Source organism: Dipodomys spectabilis, unplaced genomic scaffold (genome assembly GCF_019054845.1).
Source record: "Dipodomys spectabilis isolate Male_0828 unplaced genomic scaffold, ASM1905484v1 ptg000018l, whole genome shotgun sequence".
In the NCBI taxonomy this organism is placed as follows: domain Eukaryota; kingdom Metazoa; phylum Chordata; class Mammalia; order Rodentia; family Heteromyidae; genus Dipodomys; species Dipodomys spectabilis.
In genome coordinates, this window is record NW_024870695.1 from 5,449,057 (window position 1) to 5,470,600 (window position 21,544).

At 53.2% G+C, this 21,544-nt stretch overlaps 1 protein-coding gene across 1 annotated transcript in view; it reads left to right on the forward strand.

Annotated features, from left to right (window-relative positions):
- Wnt3 (Wnt family member 3) overlaps positions 1 to 20,044 on the forward strand; it is a 39,232-nt gene extending 19,188 nt beyond the window's left edge. Inside the window, exons 2-4 of the mRNA XM_042674069.1 lie at positions 14,447 to 14,688; positions 18,421 to 18,686; positions 19,556 to 20,044. Coding sequence (XP_042530003.1) covers positions 14,447 to 14,688; positions 18,421 to 18,686; positions 19,556 to 20,035 — 988 coding nt within the window. The 3' untranslated portion in view covers positions 20,036 to 20,044. The remainder of the gene's footprint in view (positions 1 to 14,446; positions 14,689 to 18,420; positions 18,687 to 19,555) is intronic.
- Positions 20,045 to 21,544: the final 1,500 nt, after the last annotated feature.

Consider the following 21,544-nt stretch of genomic DNA (forward strand, 5'->3'; position numbering starts at 1 on the left):
ACTTTTGAAATGTGAATGATTCCAACAAGACAGTAAAGACAGAAGCTTCCTGTGTGCCTAGCTGGGGGGTGCACGCCTAATGGGTGTCACACAGCACAGTGAGCCAAGGGCCCTGGGAGAGGAGGCAAGTGGACAGGGAGAGGAGGAAGACAATCTCCAGCTATGAGCAAAACCTGAAAGAGGTGGAACCGGGCGGGTTGTGAACTCCAAGTGTTTGTTGCTACTCGGCTACTCTGAAAGATCTCCTGTCCTCACAAGCATATCCATCCCACTGCGAGGCTCAGAAAACTAGGCAGAGAAAGCAAGAGGAAAAAATAAGGGGGGAAAGGGAAGGAAGGGAAGGAAAGGGGAGGGGAAGGGAGGGGAGGAATGTCTTGGACAGGGCTTTTTTTGCAATGCACTTTAAAAAAAAAAAATCTTTCCCTTTTCCAGTGGATGTTAGAGTGCGTTTAGCAATGCACATAAAATAGGAGCAGGGAGGCCAGCCTGTGATTTATACCTACATGTAATGCCTACGTGTATGGAGATGAGGGACATGTCCAAACACTTTTCACTCCTGTGCTGTTGATCAAAGACAACTTGCTGCCATGGTTGTAAAGATGGAGATTGTGGAGAAGCCAGGAAAGAGACTGGAGAGAGAGGACTAGAATGTCAGGGGCTGGAAAGGGAAGGGCAGGTAGACCCTGGGTACTGAGAACGGAGCAACAGCTGGGGATGGCAGAAGAGACCCAGCTAAAGACCCAGCCCTGCTCCCCCTCCCCCTCCCCTTCCCCCTCCATCTTGCCTTTGCTCCTCAACCTGGCTCCTGATGGAGGGAGCCCTTCCTCTCCCACCCTGTAATTCTAGCTTCTCAGGAGGCTGAGCTCTGAGGATCTAAAGTCCTGCCAAATCCTATCTACAATTAACCAGCAAAAAGTCATTAGTGGAGCTGTGGCTCAAGAGGCAGAGCAGTGTCAGCCTTGAGAGAAAAGGCTAAAGGACAGTGCTCAGGCCCTAAGTTCAAACCACAAGACCGACATGAAAACAAAAAACGAAGGCCAAGCAGGCACCCAGGACCCCTTCTGTGGCTGTGGGGAGGGGCGGGCATCCGTGTGGTGAACGGTGAGGCCATTCACCCTGCAGCCAGGGGCCAGGACCCACGGCGCCCCTGCCGCCCCTCCGCCGCCCCCCTGCGTGCGGGAAGCCCTCACGCTGTCCCGCGTGGTCTGCTGGGGCGGGATTCGATCCCGGTAAGCTTGGCACCCCGTGACAAGGCTCCTTGACACTCCCCCCACCCCCCAAGAAAGGACCGAAGGTGCTGCCGAAGGAAGGAAGGAAGGTGTCGAGGCTCGCTCTGGGGAGCGGGCCGGGAGGGAGGAGCCGCCTGCGCTTTGAACTTGCGTGGAGCCTCCCGGGAGGGCGGGGAAGTCCAGGTGCCGGGCTGACTGCCTTCACCTGCGCGCGCCCTCCCCTGCGCGCCCTCCCCTGCGCGCCCTCCCCTGCGCGCCCTCCCCTGCGCGCCCTCCCCTGCGCGCCCTCCCCTGCGCGCCCTCCCCTGCGCGCCCTCCCCTGCGCGCCCTCCCCTGCGCGCCCTCCCCTGCGTCCTGGGGGGAGGGGGCGTGAGGAAGACTCCTGGGGATGGGGGGGGGGAGATGCTCACCTTGAAAGGCGGTGCGGGGACCAGGCCTTCCCCCCTCCCCCACGCCCGCCGGGTGTGGCGCCGCGCCCCGCCCCTGCAGCTCTGCGCCCCCACCCCACCCCGCTGCACCCCCAGTCCCGCTGCAGCCAAGACCCCCGAGTTCCAGCCCTGCGCGGGTTCTACCCAAAATTCCCTACTCCTTGGCCGGAGTCTGTTGTCGTTGAAAGTCTATGGTGAACACTGCTCTGGGGGCCGAGGATGGCCTGCGTCTGGGTCCTGTCTTGAGTTCCAGCGGGAAGAAAGTGAATCAGGATGGTAGAAAAAGGCCCCTTCCCCTTGGGTGGGGAGGCCTCCCTGTAACCCCAGCTATTCAGGAGGCTGAGATCTGAGGATCGCAGCTCTAAGCCAGCTCTAGAAGTCCAAAAGGCTATCTCGAATTAGCCACCAAAATGCTGGCCTGGAGCCATGACTCAAGTGGTAGAGCACCAGCCATGAGCAGGAAAGCCAAGTGAGAGTGCAAGACCCTGAGTTCAAGCCTGGGTATTACACACACACACACACTCGAGTTTGTTTTTGCTGAACTTAATATAGTTATCACACACACTAAGTGAGGTTGACCTCTGACCACAACCACCCTTAAGAAAATCATTAACAATTCATAATGTCTCAGATTTCCCCAATTGTCTCCAATGTCTTATGGCTAGCATTTTCAAAGCAGGCTCTAATCACTGGATTGTTGTGCCACTTAAGTTGTTGTCCTTCTTTCTTCTCCTTCTTCTTCTATTTCCCAGAACTCTACCACGTTAGCCATGCCTTCCAGTCCTTTTGCATTTAGCTTGTTTTTGAGATAAGGTCTTATGCTTTTGCCCAGACTGGCCTGAAACTATGATCCTCCTACTTCTGCCTTTTGAATAGCTGGAATTACAGACATGCGCCACCAGGACTGGCCTTAAGTTCATTTTAATCTAAACTATCTTTCCCTGGGCCCAACACACTTAAAAAAAAAAATGACACTGGCTCTTTGAAGAGTTCAGGTCTGTAATCTTTTGTACTGTCCTAGGTTCTCAGGTCAGTTGCTTCACCACAGTGCCCTTTGGCTTGTTCCTCTAGTCATGTTTCCTGAGGGTAGAAGGTGACCTCTAAGCAAGTTAGGCTTCGGTTTTTGGGTTTTGTTGGTAGGTTTATGATACAAAGCAGTTTGAACTTGGGGCCTTGTGCTTGCTAGCCAGGTGCTCTACCTGGGTGTGAACCACACCCCCAGCTCAAGGGTACCTCTTAAAGCATGCTAGCTTCAGATGAAACCTCTTTGGTCAGTGCACTTTATAGGGGAGGTTGGGTACCTCCTATTGCTTCATCTCCCATTCTACTGTCACCCTTCTGGGGGAGTTCTTTTAATGAGCCAATTTCTTGGACTCCTCCCCAGATGGTCTGGTCCAGCAGGTCTGTGTTGGAGCCCAGGTGTCTGGATTCTGCAAAGCTACCTAAAGTGGTTTGATTGCTATAGCACACTGCTCACTTCTGGCCCTAGCAGCCAGCCAGGCAATGAGTATCCTTGGTCCTTCAAAGGGTAGGGCAAAAGGGAGTAGGAAGGATGGGGGAGAGAGACAAGCTTCTCAATGTTCCAGCTCTGATGGTCACTGCTAGCTGGATATAAGGCAGAGAAGGAGGCATCCAGGCCCCTGCCTCGGCTCTCAGGATGCTCTTGGAGACAAGTGCCCCTCCCCTCTAACTCTGAGCTACCAGTGGCCCAGTAGGAATGCTGATAGAATAAGAAATCAGGATGATGGCTCCTGGGGCGTAGGAGCCCTGGAGAGTGCAGGAGAGTCAGCTCTCCACCAGGCAGTTGTTCCCTGCTGATGGAAGGTTTTGCAGAAGATGGGGCTTGCCTGCAGCTGTGTAAAAGGCTCAGCGAATCAGCACAGCATATCTGCTCTCAGCTCGTCCTGGCTTCAGCCTGCAGGTTCTGGGAAAGGTGAAGAATGGCTGGATAAGCAGGGGGAGGGCTTCATCTGTGTATTGTGCCCACTAGTGAACTAGGTGTTTGGCTCAGTAGCTACAAATGAGTGAAAGAATTTCTCCTCTTCAAAGTCTAAGCCTTCCTAGAGAAACAGAATGCCTGGATAATTCACTTCAGCTCTTCTAGAGTGTATATAAAGACTGGAGGAAACTGACCATGGAGGACAGTTTAAACTGGAGACATCAAGAGATGTTGAGGGGATAAACAGGAATCCAGTGAGAAAAGGCAGCTTGGCCGGCTGTGGTGTCTTTTGTGGACTGAACTTGAAGGGGAGAATGGGATGGAGACACGGCCAATTCCTGACTTGGCTCCCCAGAACAAGCAACCTGATGATAAGGCTCTCGTTTTGCTGTTTGTAAAACAAGAGATCAAATACTTGTCTTAGGTAAGGAGTGGCATAAGGTTCAGGTGAATTAAGGATGGTTTTAGGAAAAGTTTAAATTAAAATTCTGATTGGTTAGCTTGGTGGGGGGGGGGGGGGCGAAGAGCCAATGAGCAAGTCCAGAGAGTGGAGAGGATGTGCAGACTGGTCCCCAAAGCCAGGGCTAACTGAAGTTCCTTTTTCAGTCCTCCTCTGATCACACTCCCATTCCTCAAGGCTCATACCCCAGATAGGACTTCTCAAAGTTCCTACAGACAGTGGTCACTTCAAGAATGTCTCTCCTGCTCTGGGGAGAGACCATGTCTTATACAAACAAGACCAGAAACACACAGGCACTAAATAGAGTCCCAGCCTTCTGGGAGGCTTCCACAAAGATCTCTGTGTTACAGGAGAGCCAGAGTGCTGGCTGGTACAAAGGAGTCACAAGACCTAAGCTCTACTCCCTGCACTACCTTTAGCCCAATGAGGGACACTCAGCAAGTCATAGAACTTCTCTGGGCCTCAGTTTCCACCAGAAATCAACCTAGCTAAAGTCTAAGGCCCCATCAAGCATTGGTGTTTTATGACCTGACACTGGGCATATGTGGCTGTTTACAGAAGGCTTCTGGTGTCTTTTCAGGGCATTCCTATGTCCTCCAACTAGCCAGAGGCCAGCAAGGTAGAAGCTTCTATTCTATAGGCCTTTATTATGCATCTGCCTTCTGAGCACCCAAAAGAGACTGGATGCTTTCAGTTCCTCAATGCTCAGAATGTCTCCACCAGGACTGGACCCATTTGAAGGGAGCTAAGAGTGTCATAGAGACTGTAGGGAACAGATGTTGTGATCCCAAGCAGGTCTTTGACACCCTGGATTGCCTCTTCCATAAGACAGAGCATAACTGTGCGTGTCTGAGGGCAGAGGCCAAGCACAGCAGCTTATTTCATCTGCTGAGTAGGAGGTGAACTGCTTAGAGAAATGGCGGCCAGCTTTCGGCCCACATCTTGGGGAGCTGTTGCCTCTGCAAATACCTGTCAGGTTGTGGTCCTGGCACTTTTCAAGGAGACCTTGAACAGGTCTGAGGTGCAGGATCTGCCCTCCAACTCTCTCTGGACTTACTGCACTCAAGCTTTTTCCTGCACCCCACCCCTAACCCCGCTGAGTCTTTCTGGGCAAATCTTTTTGAAGGTCAAAGTACCTTCTAGCTGGGAGCCTACAATCCTAGCTACTCAGGATGCTGAGATCAGAAAATCACAGTTCCAAGATAGTCTGAGCGACTCTATTTTTTTGGTCGGTCGTGGGACCTGAACTCTGGGCCTGGGCGCTGTCCCTGGGCTCTTCAGCTCAAGGCTAGTGCTCTACCACTAGAGCCACAGTGCCACTTCTGGCCTTTTCTGTTTATGTGGTGCTGAGGAATCGAACCCAGGGCCTCCTGCATGCAAGGCAAGCACCCTATCATTGAGCCTCAAAGAGACTCTTATCTCCCAAGTAATCAGCCAAAAGCCCAAAATGGAGGTGTGGTTCAAGTGGTATAGCACCAGCTCTGAGGAAAACAAAAAAAGTTAAGCAAGAGCCCAGGCCCTAAGTTCAAGACTGACCCAGTACTGGCGCACGCACACACACACACACACACACACACACACACACACAGTATTTTCTGAGGATACCCAAACCTAAGGGGCCCTGGAAGAGGAGGCCAGGGCTGCCCACACCCCTCTTCTCACAGTCTTTCTTCTTTCCTTTGACTTCTCTGGAACCCCTTCCTTCCCTCTATTTCCCACTCTCTTTTCTCCTCCCTAGGCCTGCTCCCCACTGGTCCCTCAATTTGGCCAAAGGGGACAGTCCTCCTGTCTCCTGCCTCCTCCTTTCTCCATCCTGATCAACTCCGCCTTTCTGTGATGGGGGGGGGGGGGGGGAAGGGCGCAGGGAGGCTTATGCTCACAACACAACAAAAAACAGGTTTTAACGTTTCACAAGTTTCAACATTTTTCAGGCTGTCTTGTCACATTTTATCAGATCAGTGGGCCTCAGGGCAGGCCAAGAGCCACCGGGATAGCAGAAGCTGGAACATTCCTGACCAGGCTCTGCCCTCCCACCCAGCCCTCCCTTTGCCCCCCAGAGAGCCTACTGGGGCTCTTTGGATGGAGGCAGAGCTGCACTCCCCCCTCCCCTTGATGGGGGCTCGGGCTTTGGCTGACCCTGATGGCTTCCTATACCTCTGCCCACAGCTTTTCTGACTCCCACGCAGCCAGATATGGGGCTGTTTTGGGCTCCCAGGATCTGTGGCAGGTGTACCCTCTCCTTTGAGGGCCTCATTTAGCCTTGAAAGGGAATTTCTAGAAGTTGGGTGGGGTAGGAGTGGGCAGAAGGGAGTTACCAGTCATTCACAAACTGCAGAAGGATGGCTTGGTCAGGAACAGAGAGCCTAAATACTTAGGGAAGGAGAGGAAGGAGGAGGGAGGGGGGAGTTGTGGGATTTGAGGGCTGCTCTCATAAGAAGGAATAACTTTTGTTGTTGTTGGTCATGGGCCTTGAACTCAGGGTTCCGGCACTGTCCCTGAGCTTTTGTGCTCTACTACTTTGAACTACAGCTCCATTTCCAATTTTCTGGTAGTGGAGATAAGAGTCTTATGAACTTTCCTGCCTGAACTGTGATCCTCAGATCTCAGCCTCTTGAATAGTTAGGATTACAGGCATAAGCCATCAGCACCTGGCTAGGAATGGCTTTATTCTGGGGCTTTCTTTTCCTGTGCACGTGGGTTTTCCACTGCTGGTATAGCCTGCAGCCTGGGTTATTCTCCCCAGATTCTCCTGGAGGCCTCCGCCACCTTTTCCCTCCTGCCTTGCTCACAGTGATCTTGGTGACACAACAAGAACTGGCTGAGACCTGAAGGCCTAGAGTTCCACTGAGACAGCTTCAGAGGCAGACCTAGAACCTGGTCCCTAAGCCAGAGGGAACTGCTGCTTTGGGCAGCTCTGGCTAGGTGAAAGAGGTGAAGGGGGAAAATGGATCCCAGGTGGACAGAGAGGGGACAGTCCCTCAAGGACCCAGCTGAGGACAGGACTGAAGTGGTTTAGGGTGGACCAGGGCTCTCAACTAGAGACTGATTGCAAAGAGGGAGAGGAACAAGCAAGCAGTGGAGAGAGGAAGTGGGGTGTGCCTCCATGAGGAGCAGGAACAGAAGCCGACATGGCCAATTTGCCTACGATGAAAGCTTTTGAAAGAGCTCTTCACCTACTTTATCTTATCTTATTACTTTATAGATCTATGTAGCCCAGGCTGGCCTTGAACTCATCTTCCTGCCCCTGCCCTCCTGAGTGTTGCGATTACAGGCAGGCATCATCACCCCTCTTGGCTCTCTCTCTCTTTACTTCTTGGCTTAAGCTTCTAGACTGACCGCTGGTGTGAGAGGCTGAGCCAGCCGCTCAGCTCCCATCCTGGGACCCTTCTCTCCATGGCTTGCAGCTGGCTTAGCCTTCCTCAGGTCCCCCTCAAGGAAGATCAGGCTTAAAGTGTTCTTCAGCCCTGCCTTCTGAACTAAGATCTCTAAATCTACATGTCTTAGCCACCTGCTTTTTCTTCCTCTCGCCTCTGGCACTGTACCTGCCCTCTGTCTGCCCATGGTATCTGCAGGCATCAACAGCCCACAAACTTTCCTTCATCTTTGTTCCCAAGATGCTTTGCTCCATTTGTTCCAAGTTTTGGAACAAACTTCCTGGTTGTCCTGGCTCAAACACATCCTTATACTTTCCTTCCTCAGCTCTAACAGTTAGCCACAGCTTCTTGCATGCACGCATGTGTGTGTGAGCACGTACACATCCTTGGGCTTGAAATTTGGGCCTAGACGTTGTTCCTGAGCTTTACTGGTCGACATGCTCTACCACCTGAGCCATAGCTCTGCTTCTGGCTTTTTTGATGCTTAAGTGGAGATAAAAGCCTCAAGGACTTTCCTGCCTGGGCTGGCTTTGAACCACAATCCTCAGATCTCAACCTCCTGAGTAGCTAGGATTACAGAAATGAGCCACGAGCACCTGGCTTCTGCTATGTTTGTAAAATCTACACACCCATTAACCTAGCCAGGAGGGTCTAGGCCAAGCTGGCTAATCAACTCAACCCCAGCAGTGGCATTGGGGCCTCTGGTGGTTCCAATTTGCTACCAGGTTTGAAAACTATCTTTGACATCAAGTGTCACACAGTCTCCCAGCTGTTTTCTTGCCTTTGATCCCCAGCGCCTACCTCTTGTCCTGTTTTACAGATGACTAACTGATCAATAGTCCAAAGTCCAGCATCGGGAAGCTTCAAGGGCTGTCAGGTGACCAGAATAAAGCTGGGCCCCTTTCATGTCCCTTCTCTGCTCTTTGGTAAGGTTTAGGACTCCAGCTATAATAGACCAGCTGTTCCCTCCTAGTCCAAGGGTATTTCCCTGTCAGGGGTACTTAGGGAGATCCCCAACCACCTCCACTTGTTCCACGGCTGCTCCTGCATTGCTCACCCCGCTCACAGAGATGGGCTGACTGTCACACACGCTCCCTTGGGCAGTTACCTCTGTGCACAGTGACCTCAGACCATGGCCTATGCACATATGGTGCCCCAACCTGACAGGTGCTCCAAACAGGCTTGTTAGGCCACTGTTGACAGCTGCCTCCTGGTCTCTGGGTGCCCCTCAGGTGTGGCTTCATTCATCTCTTCGTTCCCAGCACCTGGCATTCAGCCAGATTCCTAGTCGTCACTCAGTAAGTGTGGGGAGGGAACAGGCAGTGAATGACTGTGTTTACAAGTAGACTTTCACCTCCCCGCTAAGGTGTCTCCCACTTCTTTGAGAGGTGCCTATGGGGTGTCTAGTGGGCCTCTGCAGGCCTTTAGACCACACTGGGAAGCAGTCCCCTGCCCTGTGCTCCACACCACCATGTTCGGGAAGGCAGAGGCTTGTGCTCAGGGAAGAAAGGTGGCAACTTGTCATTGAGTAAGGTCCCTCCTTGTCCTTTGTCACAAGCTTCCTTCCAAAGCCTCAGATCAAGTGGCCCCAGTGATTAAGTGGTCACCCATGTTAGGAGTGGCTCCCTGGAAGTTCCAGGAGTCAGGCTGCCTCCAGGCCCAACAGGCCCAGTCCCTTCCCAGCCTATAGGGCATGTGTACCCCAGAACCTAAGGGGGTTCTCTTCATGATATCTGCCAGCCATCAGTGGCCTGTTAATCTCAGTGGAAAAGTGGTGGCTTGACTCTTTACTTCTTGCTCATTTGTCAAGCTTTTACTTCCCTTCCTGGAAGTTTCTTTTTTTTTTTTTTAATTTAATTTAATTTTATTTGTGAACATACTGTACAGAGGAGTTACAATTACGTGGGCAGGATAATGCGTGGAAGTTTCTTTACTACCCAGGCCAGGGGGCCAATTCTCTGGACCAGGAGACAGATTAGGCCTCTGTCTACTGCTGCCCAGAAGCCAGCAAGTGAAGCGCCTCATGCTAGGAGGCTCCTGTGGGGTTTATGCAGGCAGCAAGGTCATTGCAAGGAGAAAAACCAATGGCCATGAAAATGGGGCTCTGCCTCCCTCCCAGCACCCACACTTATTGTTTTAAGAGATATTAGGTCCTTGCTTGGATGAGAAACTTACAGCATCCATTCTTTAGGACTGGCAGGAATGGCTAGGCCTCTTTCATGAGGAAGACAAGGAGCACGTGATCCCCAGCAAAAGCATCACTTGGAAAGGCTTAGCCATAAACTCAGCCCAGACCAGAGAAAGAAAAGGGGAGCTCAGAGCCTTTTGCTAGCCTGCATCCCTGGGTTCTTCTTAGATCCATTCTGTGTCCAGACCAACAGAAGTTTCTGAGAACCTACCTTCATTGCCCTCCCCAGCACCCTCCCCAGGCTAGCGCTCAGTGAGGAGTCAGAGAAGGGGGACATCTGCCCCTCTTCCAGCCACCTATGTCACTAGGAAAATGATCAAACCCTGCTTAGGCTTCCAGCTTCCTATACAGAGAAGAAAGGGGCTGGATCAGACCAGCTCAGGGGGAGCTGAGGAGAAACTCAAGTGTTGGGGATCCAAGTATATTAGCTCTGCCCGCCTCCACCTTTTGCCATTTCAACCTTTCTGTTTTTCTAGCACTGGGAATTGAACCCAGGGTCTAAGCATGCCACGCAGATGTTCTATTTGTTGAGTCACACCCCCAGTCTTAAATTTTTTGCTAACTAGCTTCCAACTCATGATCCTCCGGTCTCTGAGTCCCAGGTAGCTAGAATTACAGATGTGCACCACCATGCCTAGTTCATTCTAACCGTTTTAAAGCATGCAGTTCAGTGGTAATACGTATACTCCAACATCATGCAATCGTGACCATTATTTATTTCCTGAAACAAAAACTGTAAATCCTTCCCCTCTCCACAACCCCTACTCACCTCAACTCTATTTCTGTCTCTATGCATTTGCCTGTTCTAGATATTTCACATTAATAGAACCATATGATATTTTTACTTCAATGTCTAGCTTATTCCACGTAGCATAATGTTTTCAAGGCTTATCCATATTGTAAAGTGTTAGAATTTAGTTTTCTTTTCATTGTTGTTGACCATTCCATTATATGCATCTGTTATTGATGAAGGTGGGATGTTTCTAGCTTTGATGACAGTGAGTAGTGCTACCATGAGCAAGTTTATCCTGGATCCTGTGCTAATTCTGGGTTTAAGAGTTGGTTTTTTCTTTTGTTGTTTGTTTTATGGTATTGGAGTTTGAACTCAGGGCTTCATTCTTGCTAGATAGGAGTTCTGCTTGAACCAAAGAGCCATCCCTGTCTTTAATCTTTTGAAGAATGGGTCCTCTTCTTTTTTTAAATCAGTTTTTTATTGAGGGACAGAAAGGAGATTATATATGAGGGCATTTGGAAAATATACCTAAGAAGCTGGGTGCTAGTGGCTCACGCCTATAATCAGCAAAGGAGGCTGAGATCTGAGAATTGTGGCTCAAAGCTAGTTGGGCAGTAAAGCCCATAAGGTTCTTATTTCCAATTAATCACCAAAAAAGCAGGAAGAGAAGCTGTAGCTCAAGTGCTAGCAAACTAGCCTTGAGCAGAAAAACTCAGGGACACCACCTAGGTTCAAGCCCCAGAACTGGCACAAAACAAAACAAACAAACAAACACACAATACCAGCACTCAAAAAAAAATCTAACAAACAATACTTGTGAGTCCCCTCCAGCTTCTAAGATCCATATTAGGAGGTCCTAAGCTAAAAACATAAAGCAAAAACACCCCGGGTGTGGGTGCCTGGCCCGTGGTTGGTTGGGTGCCGTATGATATGGCAGAATCCCTGCCACACATGGCTAGCTACCCTGAGTGGGGACTTGCTATGGGTCCCTAGCCTACAACTGCAGGGGTTTGGAGTGGATCAACTAGGCAGGTGTGGGTCACTCAATGTCAATTGGGAAAATTAATTCAGAATCTAGACTTTCCTGGTGTGGTGGTGTATGACTATAATCCCAGCCCTCTGAAGACTGAGAAAAGAGGATTTAAAGTTGGAGGGCAGCCTGGACAGCCTAGGTTGTCTCAAAAACCAAGGACTTAGAGGTGCAGCTCTAAGAGGTGCAAAAACTTGGGTACAGGGCCTGGGAAGGTGGCTCAGTGGTAGAGTGCTTGCCTTGCATACATGAGGCCCTGGGTTTGATTCCTCAGCACCACATAAACAGAAAAAGCTGGAAGTGGCGCTGTGGCTTAAGTGGTAGAGTGCTAGCCTTGAGCTGAAGAGCCCAGGGACAGCGCCCAGGCCCAGAGTTCAAGCCCCATGACGAACAAAAAAAGAAAGAAAGAAAAAAAAACCACAACAAAACCTTGGGTTCAATCCCAGAACTGCAATATAAATAGATAAGTAAGTGTGTGTGTTGCTCTACCCTGGGCTCTGGCCACTGGTGGTGTCAGGAATAGGGACTACGAACTGGGAAGAGTGGAGTGCTAGAGCTTTAGTAGTGTTTTCAGTCCAGCCTCTTTGAAGGACTCTTGAGCAGCCTGTGGTTTTCTAGCACCTGACTGCCTGGGTCTATCTTGGGTCTAGAGAGGTGGTGGGCCATTGGGGTTGAGGATGAACTGTTCCCCAAGGAGAAGATGGCAGGGACTTGGGCAGGGCAAAGCAGGAGCAGGAACAGAGTATAATTAGCCTCTGGTCAGCTGGGAAGGCCTGGCAGGACCTTCTGGCCTCCCCCTCAACAGCTGCCAGTGCCAGGTGGGCCCCTATCTCCCTTGGGAGCCTGGCTTCAGCTCAGCTCCTAATCAGAGTAACTTCCTCAGCGGAACCAAGGAGTCTTGTCCTGTGTGGAGGTGGAACCTCCGGAGGCCTGAAGCCTGAGGAGCACAGGGCATCGGACTGGCTCTTTGGAAGAATGTTTCTTTATGCCTTACCTGGAGCACAAGCAAGTACTTGCCATGCACCTGGCCCTGTGGAAGGCCAAGGTTAAGTGTCCTGGGGTGTGTGTGTGTGTGTGTGTGTGTGTGTGTGTGTGTGTGTGTGTGTGTGTAGCATGGGAACAACACATACTCCTACCTGTGGGGCCTTTGCACATCCAGCCAGGCAGTAACGGAGAGAATCTGTGGAGCACTTTGACAAGCTGAGGTAAATCAACGCAGAGAATCACAGAGGGAGGAGCTACTTCAAGCTTAGAACTCGTGGAAGTCTTCAGGGTAGAAGGACCCCAGGAATCTGGCTCTGAGGTGCGCAGCATGTGCAAATAAGTGCCCAGAGGTGTGACACAACCGGGTCGAAGAAAATCGAATCCCAGGGACAGTCACACTTCAGTGCTGCCTCTCCCAGGAAAGGGGGAGCTTCAATAATGGGGACAAGAGATGGGGGTTAAATTTGTGTCAGATATGGCTGTTTGTGTGGGTAGGAGCTCAGGTCAGGGACACCTGGTGTATGGGGGGAAATCCTGCCTGCCATAGCCACAGCCTCAGTAGCCCCAACACCAGCCCACCACACTGAGCTCCTCGTTCTCATGCCCCAGAGCCTTTGTTGATGACTGGCAGGATGTCCAGATTGGAGCTGAAACCTTTGAGGGGAACATCCTGGCAATGTCCTTGTGCCCTTGGCCTTTCTGTTACCTCACACAGCCAGCCAGATCCCAGATGGCTTCATTAAGCCTGTCTGTTGGGACAAAGCTTCCAGGAAAAAGACCTGGACTTTAGCTGGCACATCCTTACTGGTTTTGCAAAGGAGAGGCTTTGACAATTCTTTCCTACCAAGGTGGAGATGTGAGAACAGGGACTGAAGTTTGGTGACAAGGCAGGGACAGAATGCTGGAGACAGCCCTACCTAACCACATGGTATTGGAAGTGATAACCATTCCTTGAGGACCTCCTATGTGCCAGGCACAAGGTTCTACTCTTCACACCTCTCACCAGTGTATTCCTGATGAGGAAACTGAGGTATGGCGAAGTGAAGGAAAGTGTTCAACTCAGTGGCTTAGAAATGGCAGATGTGAGCTGGGGCTGGGGCTGGGGCCCTGACCCCTGAGTGTAGAAGTGATGAGACTGGGCAGTAGGAAGGAAGCAGGGTTTGGAGGGAAGGGAGATGATGCAACTCAGGGCCTTGTGTTTATTGGATGGTGCCATTCCCAGTGGTCTCCACTGGTGATGGCAGGGCTGTGGGCGGCTGGCAGGGTGGCTGGACATGGTGATTCAACTTGGGTGATTTGCAGCCCTGTAAATCCAGGCAGGTTACTTGTTTCCTGGCCTCATTTTCCTCATCTATGAAATGGGATAGCAATGTTGCTAAAGCCTAGCTCTAATCTCTGGTGAGAGGAGAGGTGGCATTCTAGAAAGTTCTGCACATAGAAGCACCTGATAGCATGAACTCCCTAGAGAGACTCAGGAAACCTCTTGACTTAAGCTTGCACCATTTGAGGAAAGGGACTGGGGGACAGTTGCACGGTGGTGTCGGCCATGTGTTATATGTATGAACATGTGTGTGTCATGTGTATGGGTGAACATACCCCCACAGGTGTACAAGTTCCTTGCTGGGATTGGTGCTTCTCTGCTTTTTCTCCAAGGAAGCTGAGGTCAAAGTAGCCTCTGTTGCCATCATACATTTAGGTTTGAGTTCCTTCGTATGAATTGCCAAAAGTCTCCCTATGGCGTTTGAATCTTGGTCTCTCTTGGAAGTTGACTGGCTAGAGCCTACTGGGCTCAAAGCCTGGAAAGGACTTGATTTGGGCCTCAAATTTCATCTTTGTGGTCCAAGGTCCGTTTCATTGCATCAAATTGTCCCTGAAGGTTCCCTTCCCTTGCAAGCTAAATGAGTTCATGTTAGGAGGCATCAGAGTTCATTGTGCTCCCCAGGAAGTCAAAGGTAACCCACTTAGGCTTCCCAGAGCCATGGATCAGACCCACCATCCCTCCCATTCCTCACCTGCTCATGAAGAAGTGCTGGGCTCTGTGCTTGGCGCTCCTGGTGCCATCTCCTTCTGTCTGCCTGCAGGTCCCTGGCCCTGGGCCAGCAGTACACATCTCTGGGCTCACAGCCCCTGCTCTGCGGTTCCATCCCAGGCCTGGTCCCCAAGCAACTTCGCTTCTGCCGCAACTACATTGAGATCATGCCCAGTGTGGCTGAGGGTGTGAAGCTGGGCATCCAGGAGTGCCAGCACCAGTTCCGAGGGCGCCGCTGGAACTGCACCACCATTGATGACAGCCTGGCCATCTTTGGGCCTGTCCTGGACAAAGGTACTGCCTATGCTGAAGGGGGTGGGAACGGGCTGAGGAGCAGGGTGATGGGAGGGCATGGGGATCCTTTCAACCCAGGGCACCCTGAGGAGGGTGATGACTAGTAGCCTCCCTGGGAAGCAGGCCCTCAGTCCCTCTTGAGTCAGACCAGGTGATCTATAAGACACACAAGGTCCCTGTGCTGCTGGGGGCTGGGAAGCCTAGAGGTATTTGGGGGTCCTGGGATTTGAGCCCAAGCACTAAGGAGCCCACTAACCCTCCTTCAATGAGATCTGTGCTTTTGAAGTGGATATTTGTGATGGATCCCCAAAGCTGTGTTAAGTGCTATGTAAATGTGTGTGTGGGGGGTACCCCTGGAGCTCTAGACACTGCAAGGTGCTGGTGGCAGTTCTGCCCTCCCCCCCCCCCCAGGAAACCCAGCGTGTTCCTGTGTGTCTCATGCCCATAAGGCAGTCATGTGCATCCATCAGTAGGGCACACTGGCCCCTGGGCAACTTCCAACCATCTTGCACAGTTTGACTTTGAGCACGGGGTGGAGAGGGCAGGAATGAGTAAGACATTTGCTCCCCCAAAAGATTTTGAAACGCATGGGTTCTGGGAGAGGATGAATAGCTCTTCCGGGAATAGGTATTTAGTATCCAGGAATTTAGTGGCCCTTGCTGGGATGATCCACCGAGGTTTCTGCCATCCAAGTCAGGGAGCTTGACCCCTCCCTCCTTTTAGAAGTGATTGGAGTGGGCTGTTTATTGTCAGAAAGGAAAGGATTGGAGAAGCAATCAAGCAGCAAGGACTTGGGAGCGGTTTAATTTTTTTTTTTTTTTTTTTGCCAGTCCTGGGGCTTGAACTCAGGGCCTGGGCACTGTCCCTGAGCTTCTTTTGCTCAAGGCTAGCACTCTCCCACTTGAGCCACAGTGCCACTTCTGGCTTTTTCTGCTTATGTGGTACTGAGGAATCGAACCCAGGGCAAGCATTCTACCGCTAAGCCACATTCCCAGCCCCCTAACTCTTTTGAGTGCTGACAACCTGCCTTTACCTGTAAGGCCTCTGGGGAGCTTAGGGTCGTTAGACCCACTTTTGCTGCCAATTGTCAAGGGAGGCATGGGCAATTAGCAAATCAATGGATGACGATTCTGTTTACGCTTCCATTACCAAAGCTAATTATTCCTTGTTTACATAAAAGGTTTGGCCCCTAATTGGGGCCAAGTGGCAAGGGCTGGCATTGCATCCCATCCCGGATCCAGCCGAGAGTCGGTCTCACCGCCTTCCGGAGCCCCACCTCCAGCCAGGTAGCGCTTAACCAAAGGGCCTGGCGTCTCCACCGGCGCCCCTGCCGCCCTGCGACCCACGGACCGCTTGTCACCCGCCCCCAAGGCCGTTAAGCTTTGCCGCAGGCCCTTGCCCCTAAATTGCAGAGGAAGATTTGTCTTAGGAGGTGGCCGGAAGTGTGGGTCCGAGACCCAGCGGTGGGGATGAGGGTCCTGGAAGGGCACCCGCTCGCTGGCGGGGGAATCTAGAGCCGAACTCGCGGCCGGCCCACGTCTGCACCCTGCCCCCGGGCCAGCCCGCGCGCGTCCGGCTCGGTGGACGCCCTCCTCCCCCGCGGTGCGCCCCGGCTGGGCAGCGGGGAGTGGCACCGAGACACACCGGGCCCGGGACAGCGCCCTCGGGCGGAGCACTTCCGGGAGGGCGCGGGTGGGTGGCTGGCTGGCTGGCAGGGGCGAGCCGAGCCCGGGTCCCCCTTTGGTTCCCCCACGGCTGGCACAGGACGCGAGCGCCGCCCCCCGCCGCGCGCCCGCTGCGCCCCGCGCCATTCACACGCCCTCTGCCGCCCGGCGCGGCGTGGGGCGGGGGCCGGCGGCGCAGTGGGGGAGCGCGGCCCGGCGCCGGGGCTGGGGGCGCGGCCCGGCCGCGGGAGCCGCCCGTTGCTACGCGGTGGCGGCCGGCCTGGCGGCCCGGGCCCGGCGGCCGCATTATGCGGGTAATGCGGTGTGACACCGCGGGAACAAAGGCGGATTGAGCGGCCCAGCGGGCCCCGCCGGACGGGGACCGGCACAGCGGGGCTGGGAGCGCCGCTCCCAGGCTAATCCCCGCCCCCGCCGCCCCCGTCGCCCCCGCCGCCCCCGCCACCCCCGCCGCCCCCGGTGCTGGGAACCGAGTGAGCGCGGCCGCCGGAAGCCAGAAGCCCGCCCGCGAGCTCGGGCTCCCTCCCTACCCCGGGCCACAGCGCTGACAGCCAGGACCTGCGACCAGGAGACCCACCCTGCTCCCCCCACCATGGTGCACCAGGCCCTGCCCCCCCCCCCGCCCCCCGCACCATGGTGCACCAGGCCCTGCTCCCCCCCCCCCCCCCCCCCCCCGCACCATGGTGCACCAGGCCCTGTTCCCCCCCGCCCCCACCATGGTGCACCAGGCCCTGCTCCCCACCAGCCCAGGGATGGACCCTGCCGTGCAGGTGGCCTCAAAGAGACCCGCCATGGCTGTGCGAGCAGCCTTCTATTCCTTCCCTTAAGGCCCAGGACCCGGGAGCCACAGCCCGGGGGGAGGGGGGGCGGTCGGGGGCGTCCTGGCTGTCAGGTCTTTCCTGAGTGGCCACCTGTGCAAAGTTGCACGTCCCCTTCCCTCTCTGGGGTGCTCAAGTCTGAGGAGAGATGGGTGGGCTGAAGGCTTTTCCTTCTTTTCTTTGCCTTTGTTATTGTAAAGGTGAGGTACCGAGAGGTTGCAGTTATGTAATGGGTGCATTTCTTTTTAGACAGGGTCATCCCCTTCCTTCTCTCTCCCAGTTTCCCCCTCCCATCCCCACCCACCGGTTGTACAGAATAGTTCATTTTCAACGTAGTGTCCAGTGAGCACCACTGCTGCATTGGATCATCCTTTGTCCCTCCATGTCTGTGCCCCTCCCTGACCCTCCCAAAGGCAGATAAACCAACAAACAAGACAAAAAGGAAATTGACAACCTCTTGTTTCCATTTCCTGGAGTTCATTTCGATAAACATTACTTTATATGATCAGATGCACATTGACATGGCGCCTTTGTCTACCGGAGTTTTGAAGGCCATTTGGAATAAAGCACAGACACTGGGTCTCTCTGGTGGTCACCTTGCATTCACAGTTGCCCCTCCTTAATGAGGTTTGAGACTCGCCAGAATCTCTCCATCTTCTACGCAGTGGGGAGAGCATGCATCCGGGCCCTTTGTGGGCAAAGCTAGGCCTCAGTACAAAGCCTGGGCTTTGGACCAAGAGGGCCACAGAAAAGGGGACACAGAGACTGGAACTCAGCCCTTTCTTTCCTGGCATGAAGCACCAGTGGCAAAGAGCAAATGTACCCCATTCACAGAGGCTCAGAAGAGGAAGGGGTCTATCCAGGGTTGGAATGGATGGATTAGAAGGGTTACCTCTGCAGATTCCTACGACCCCCTGGGAAGTGCTTGCCTTAGCTCTTCAGGAGCCTGCAGTCACCCCTACTCCTGTGCTGCCCCATGGCAGCCTGGGACAGGGTGTGGGGTGGGGGGACGATGGACTTCAATTTGCTCATCTTTAAAATGCGGATATGGGCCAGGATCTGGATCAGCCAGAGACAGAGAGGGGAGGGCTCCTGGCTCCTCCCCCCCTCCTCCGGGAGGTGGGCTCTTGGTCTTTTCCCTCCTCTCCTCCTCCTGGCTGGGGAGGTAGAGGCAGGATTGGGGTGTCCTAGGCCCCTGGTGTGAGCGCTGTCTCCCCACATCCTCCCCACAGCCACCCGAGAGTCGGCCTTCGTGCACGCCATCGCCTCGGCTGGCGTGGCCTTCGCTGTCACCCGCTCCTGCGCGGAGGGGACCTCCACCATCTGCGGCTGCGACTCCCATCACAAGGGGCCCCCCGGTGAGGGCTGGAAGTGGGGTGGCTGCAGTGAGGACGCCGACTTCGGGGTGCTGGTGTCCAGGGAATTTGCAGATGCGCGTGAAAACAGACCAGATGCACGTTCCGCCATGAACAAGCACAACAACGAGGCAGGCCGCACGGTGAGCTGGGCCTCTCCCAACCCTCCTAGGAGCCCATCCTGGACCCTTCTTTGCCCCCTTGGGAAGACCTGTGGATCTGGGACTCCTTTTTCCCTGGGTCAGGCTTGGCTCCCACCCACACTTCACAGTCCCTCCTCTGTCCAACCTGCTTCAGCCTTGAGCGATTATTCTTGGTCTGCCTAGGAGTGTAGTGGGGGACGGGCCCAGTACCCCCAGCCCACCCTGTGTGTGCTTTGGCTGTGTAGGTACAGAACCGTAAAGTCCCCCGAGCCTCCACTCTTTCCAATGATCGTGGGACCATACCTAATTACTTAAACTCCCAGCCTTAATGTTCCCCATCTGTGAAATGGGGGATTACAGTCCTATTTCCTACCACTTGGAAAAATGAACATGATGTCTGCCACTGCTAGAAATTTTTGAGGTGGGAAATGGGTTACTGTGGTTTTTGTTTTTTGTTTTTTTGTTTTTGTTGTTGTTGTTGATGTTTTACCAGTCCTGGGTCTCAAACTCTGGACCTGGGCACAATCTGTGGGCGCCTATTACTCAAGGCTAGCACTACCACTTGAGCCACAATGCCACTTCCAGCCTTTTCTTTGATTAATTGGAGGTAAGAGGCTCATGGGCTTTCCTGCCTGGATTGGCTTTGTACCATGATCCTCAGATCTCAGCCTCCTGAGGAGTTAGGATTATAGGGGTGAGCACCAGCGCCCAGTAAGGGTCACCCATTCTTTAGATCCTTCCCTGAGTCGCTGTCCATTCTCTTCCTGAGGCAGAGTTGGGGTGCAAAAGGATGGAGAGGTGAGAGGGAGTGGGGAAGAGCAGGGAGGTGATCCCAGCCGGGCTCAGCCAGCTTTTGCTCCTTTCTCCAGACCATCCTGGACCACATGCACCTGAAGTGTAAGTGCCATGGGCTTTCGGGCAGCTGTGAGGTGAAGACCTGCTGGTGGGCGCAGCCTGACTTCCGTGCCATCGGTGACTTCCTCAAGGACAAGTACGACAGTGCCTCAGAGATGGTGGTGGAGAAGCACCGGGAGTCTAGAGGCTGGGTGGAGACTCTCCGGGCCAAGTATGCTCTCTTCAAGCCACCCACTGAGCGGGACTTAGTCTACTATGAAAATTCTCCCAACTTCTGTGAGCCCAACCCAGAGACGGGCTCCTTTGGCACCAGGGACCGGACTTGCAATGTCACCTCCCATGGTATCGATGGCTGCGATCTGCTCTGCTGTGGCCGAGGCCACAACACGAGGACGGAGAAGCGCAAAGAGAAGTGCCACTGCATCTTCCACTGGTGCTGCTACGTCAGCTGCCAGGAATGCATCCGCATCTATGACGTGCACACCTGCAAGTAGGGAGCCAGGTAGGGCCGGGTGGGAGCAGGAACGTGCTGCCCATCTCTTCTGGACCCACCCACCCTATTTCTAAGCTATCCAAGCCACAAAAGTCGCCCCAGCCAAAAGGAAGCCAGGGTTTCCCAAGCTTCAATGGGACTAGTTCTTGAGGCAGCAGCTTGGTGGATTACAGTACAAGCACAGATAGTAACCAGCTAAGTGCACATTAGCCATGGCAGTTCATGAAAATTCTTAACCCACTAGTATATCATGAGCCAGATCAGATTTTTGCATGGCCCCTGGCCGCCACTACTGGGGCTATACTCTGTCCCTAAGCCTTTTTGCTCAAAGCTAGCATTCTACCACTTGTCACATCCCCGCTTCTGGCTTTTTGGTGGTTAAGTGGAGACAAGGATCTCCTGGACTTTCCTGTCCAGACTGGCTTCCAACAATGATTCTCAGATGTCAGCCTCCTGGGTAGCTAGGATTACAGGTGTGAGCCACTGGCACCTGGCTACTTCTTATTCTTCTACTTCTGGGGTCTCAGTTTTCTCAGTCAATTAAGGGGGTTAAAATATCTGTTGTAAGGGGCAGAAGAGTTTTTGTTTTACCCCAGGGGCAAAGTCATTTTGCGTCTACCTTGAACTCAGAAGGCACAAACATAAATCCTTGAATCTCAGGGAGGTGGGTGGGGGAAGCGGTGGGTAAGCCAGTATCCTGACAGATCTGAGGTTTGGGTGGAGTGGGACACTCTCACCGAGTTTATGGATGGTGATGGGGAGGAGGAAGGATTCAAGTTCAGAGTCACGGCAATGAGTAATCAAGGGATCAAAGGCTGCATCATTACACTCCCAAGCTTCCCAGAGGTGGCCTGCATGGGAGCCACTGTGTTCTAGTCCATTGGACCCAAGGATAGATTGACCTAGACATAGATGGGCTGGGGAACCTCAGGCCATGGTTCTTTTTCCCTCCTCTTCCCTGAGAAAGGGGACTAGTTGGCAGAAGCATGAATGTGGGCTTGGGAATTAGGTCCAGTCCTGGTCCTGTGTGACTGAGACCAGGTGCTCTTCATAGATCCTCTTCTTCTTCCTCACCTATCACCCTCCCCAGAGGTGGGTGCTAGGAGGTGCGTGTGAAAGAACATTTGGGAAAGGATTGGGGGAGAACACCTGTTCTCCACTGTGTGAGGCTGGGAGTAGCTCTTGCTGAGGGATGACCCCTTTCACAGCCTGTCTCGGAAGCCTCTGGCAAAGCTCATATTATGTCCTGGCAGGAAGCCATGACCTTCATCCATGTCAGGATGAAGCAGTCTGGGGCAGGGAAGAGGACAGAGGCAGCGCAGCGCCATCCCTTGCCAGCTGTTGAGACTTAGACTCCCAGATTTCCTCATCTCTGCAGTAGGGTGTTTTGTTTTGTTTGTTGCCAGTCCTGGGCCTGGGCACTGTCCCTGAGCTTCTTTTGCTCAAGGCTAGTACTTTACCACATGAGCCACAGCACTACTTCCAGCTTTTTGGGGGAGTTTATTGGAGA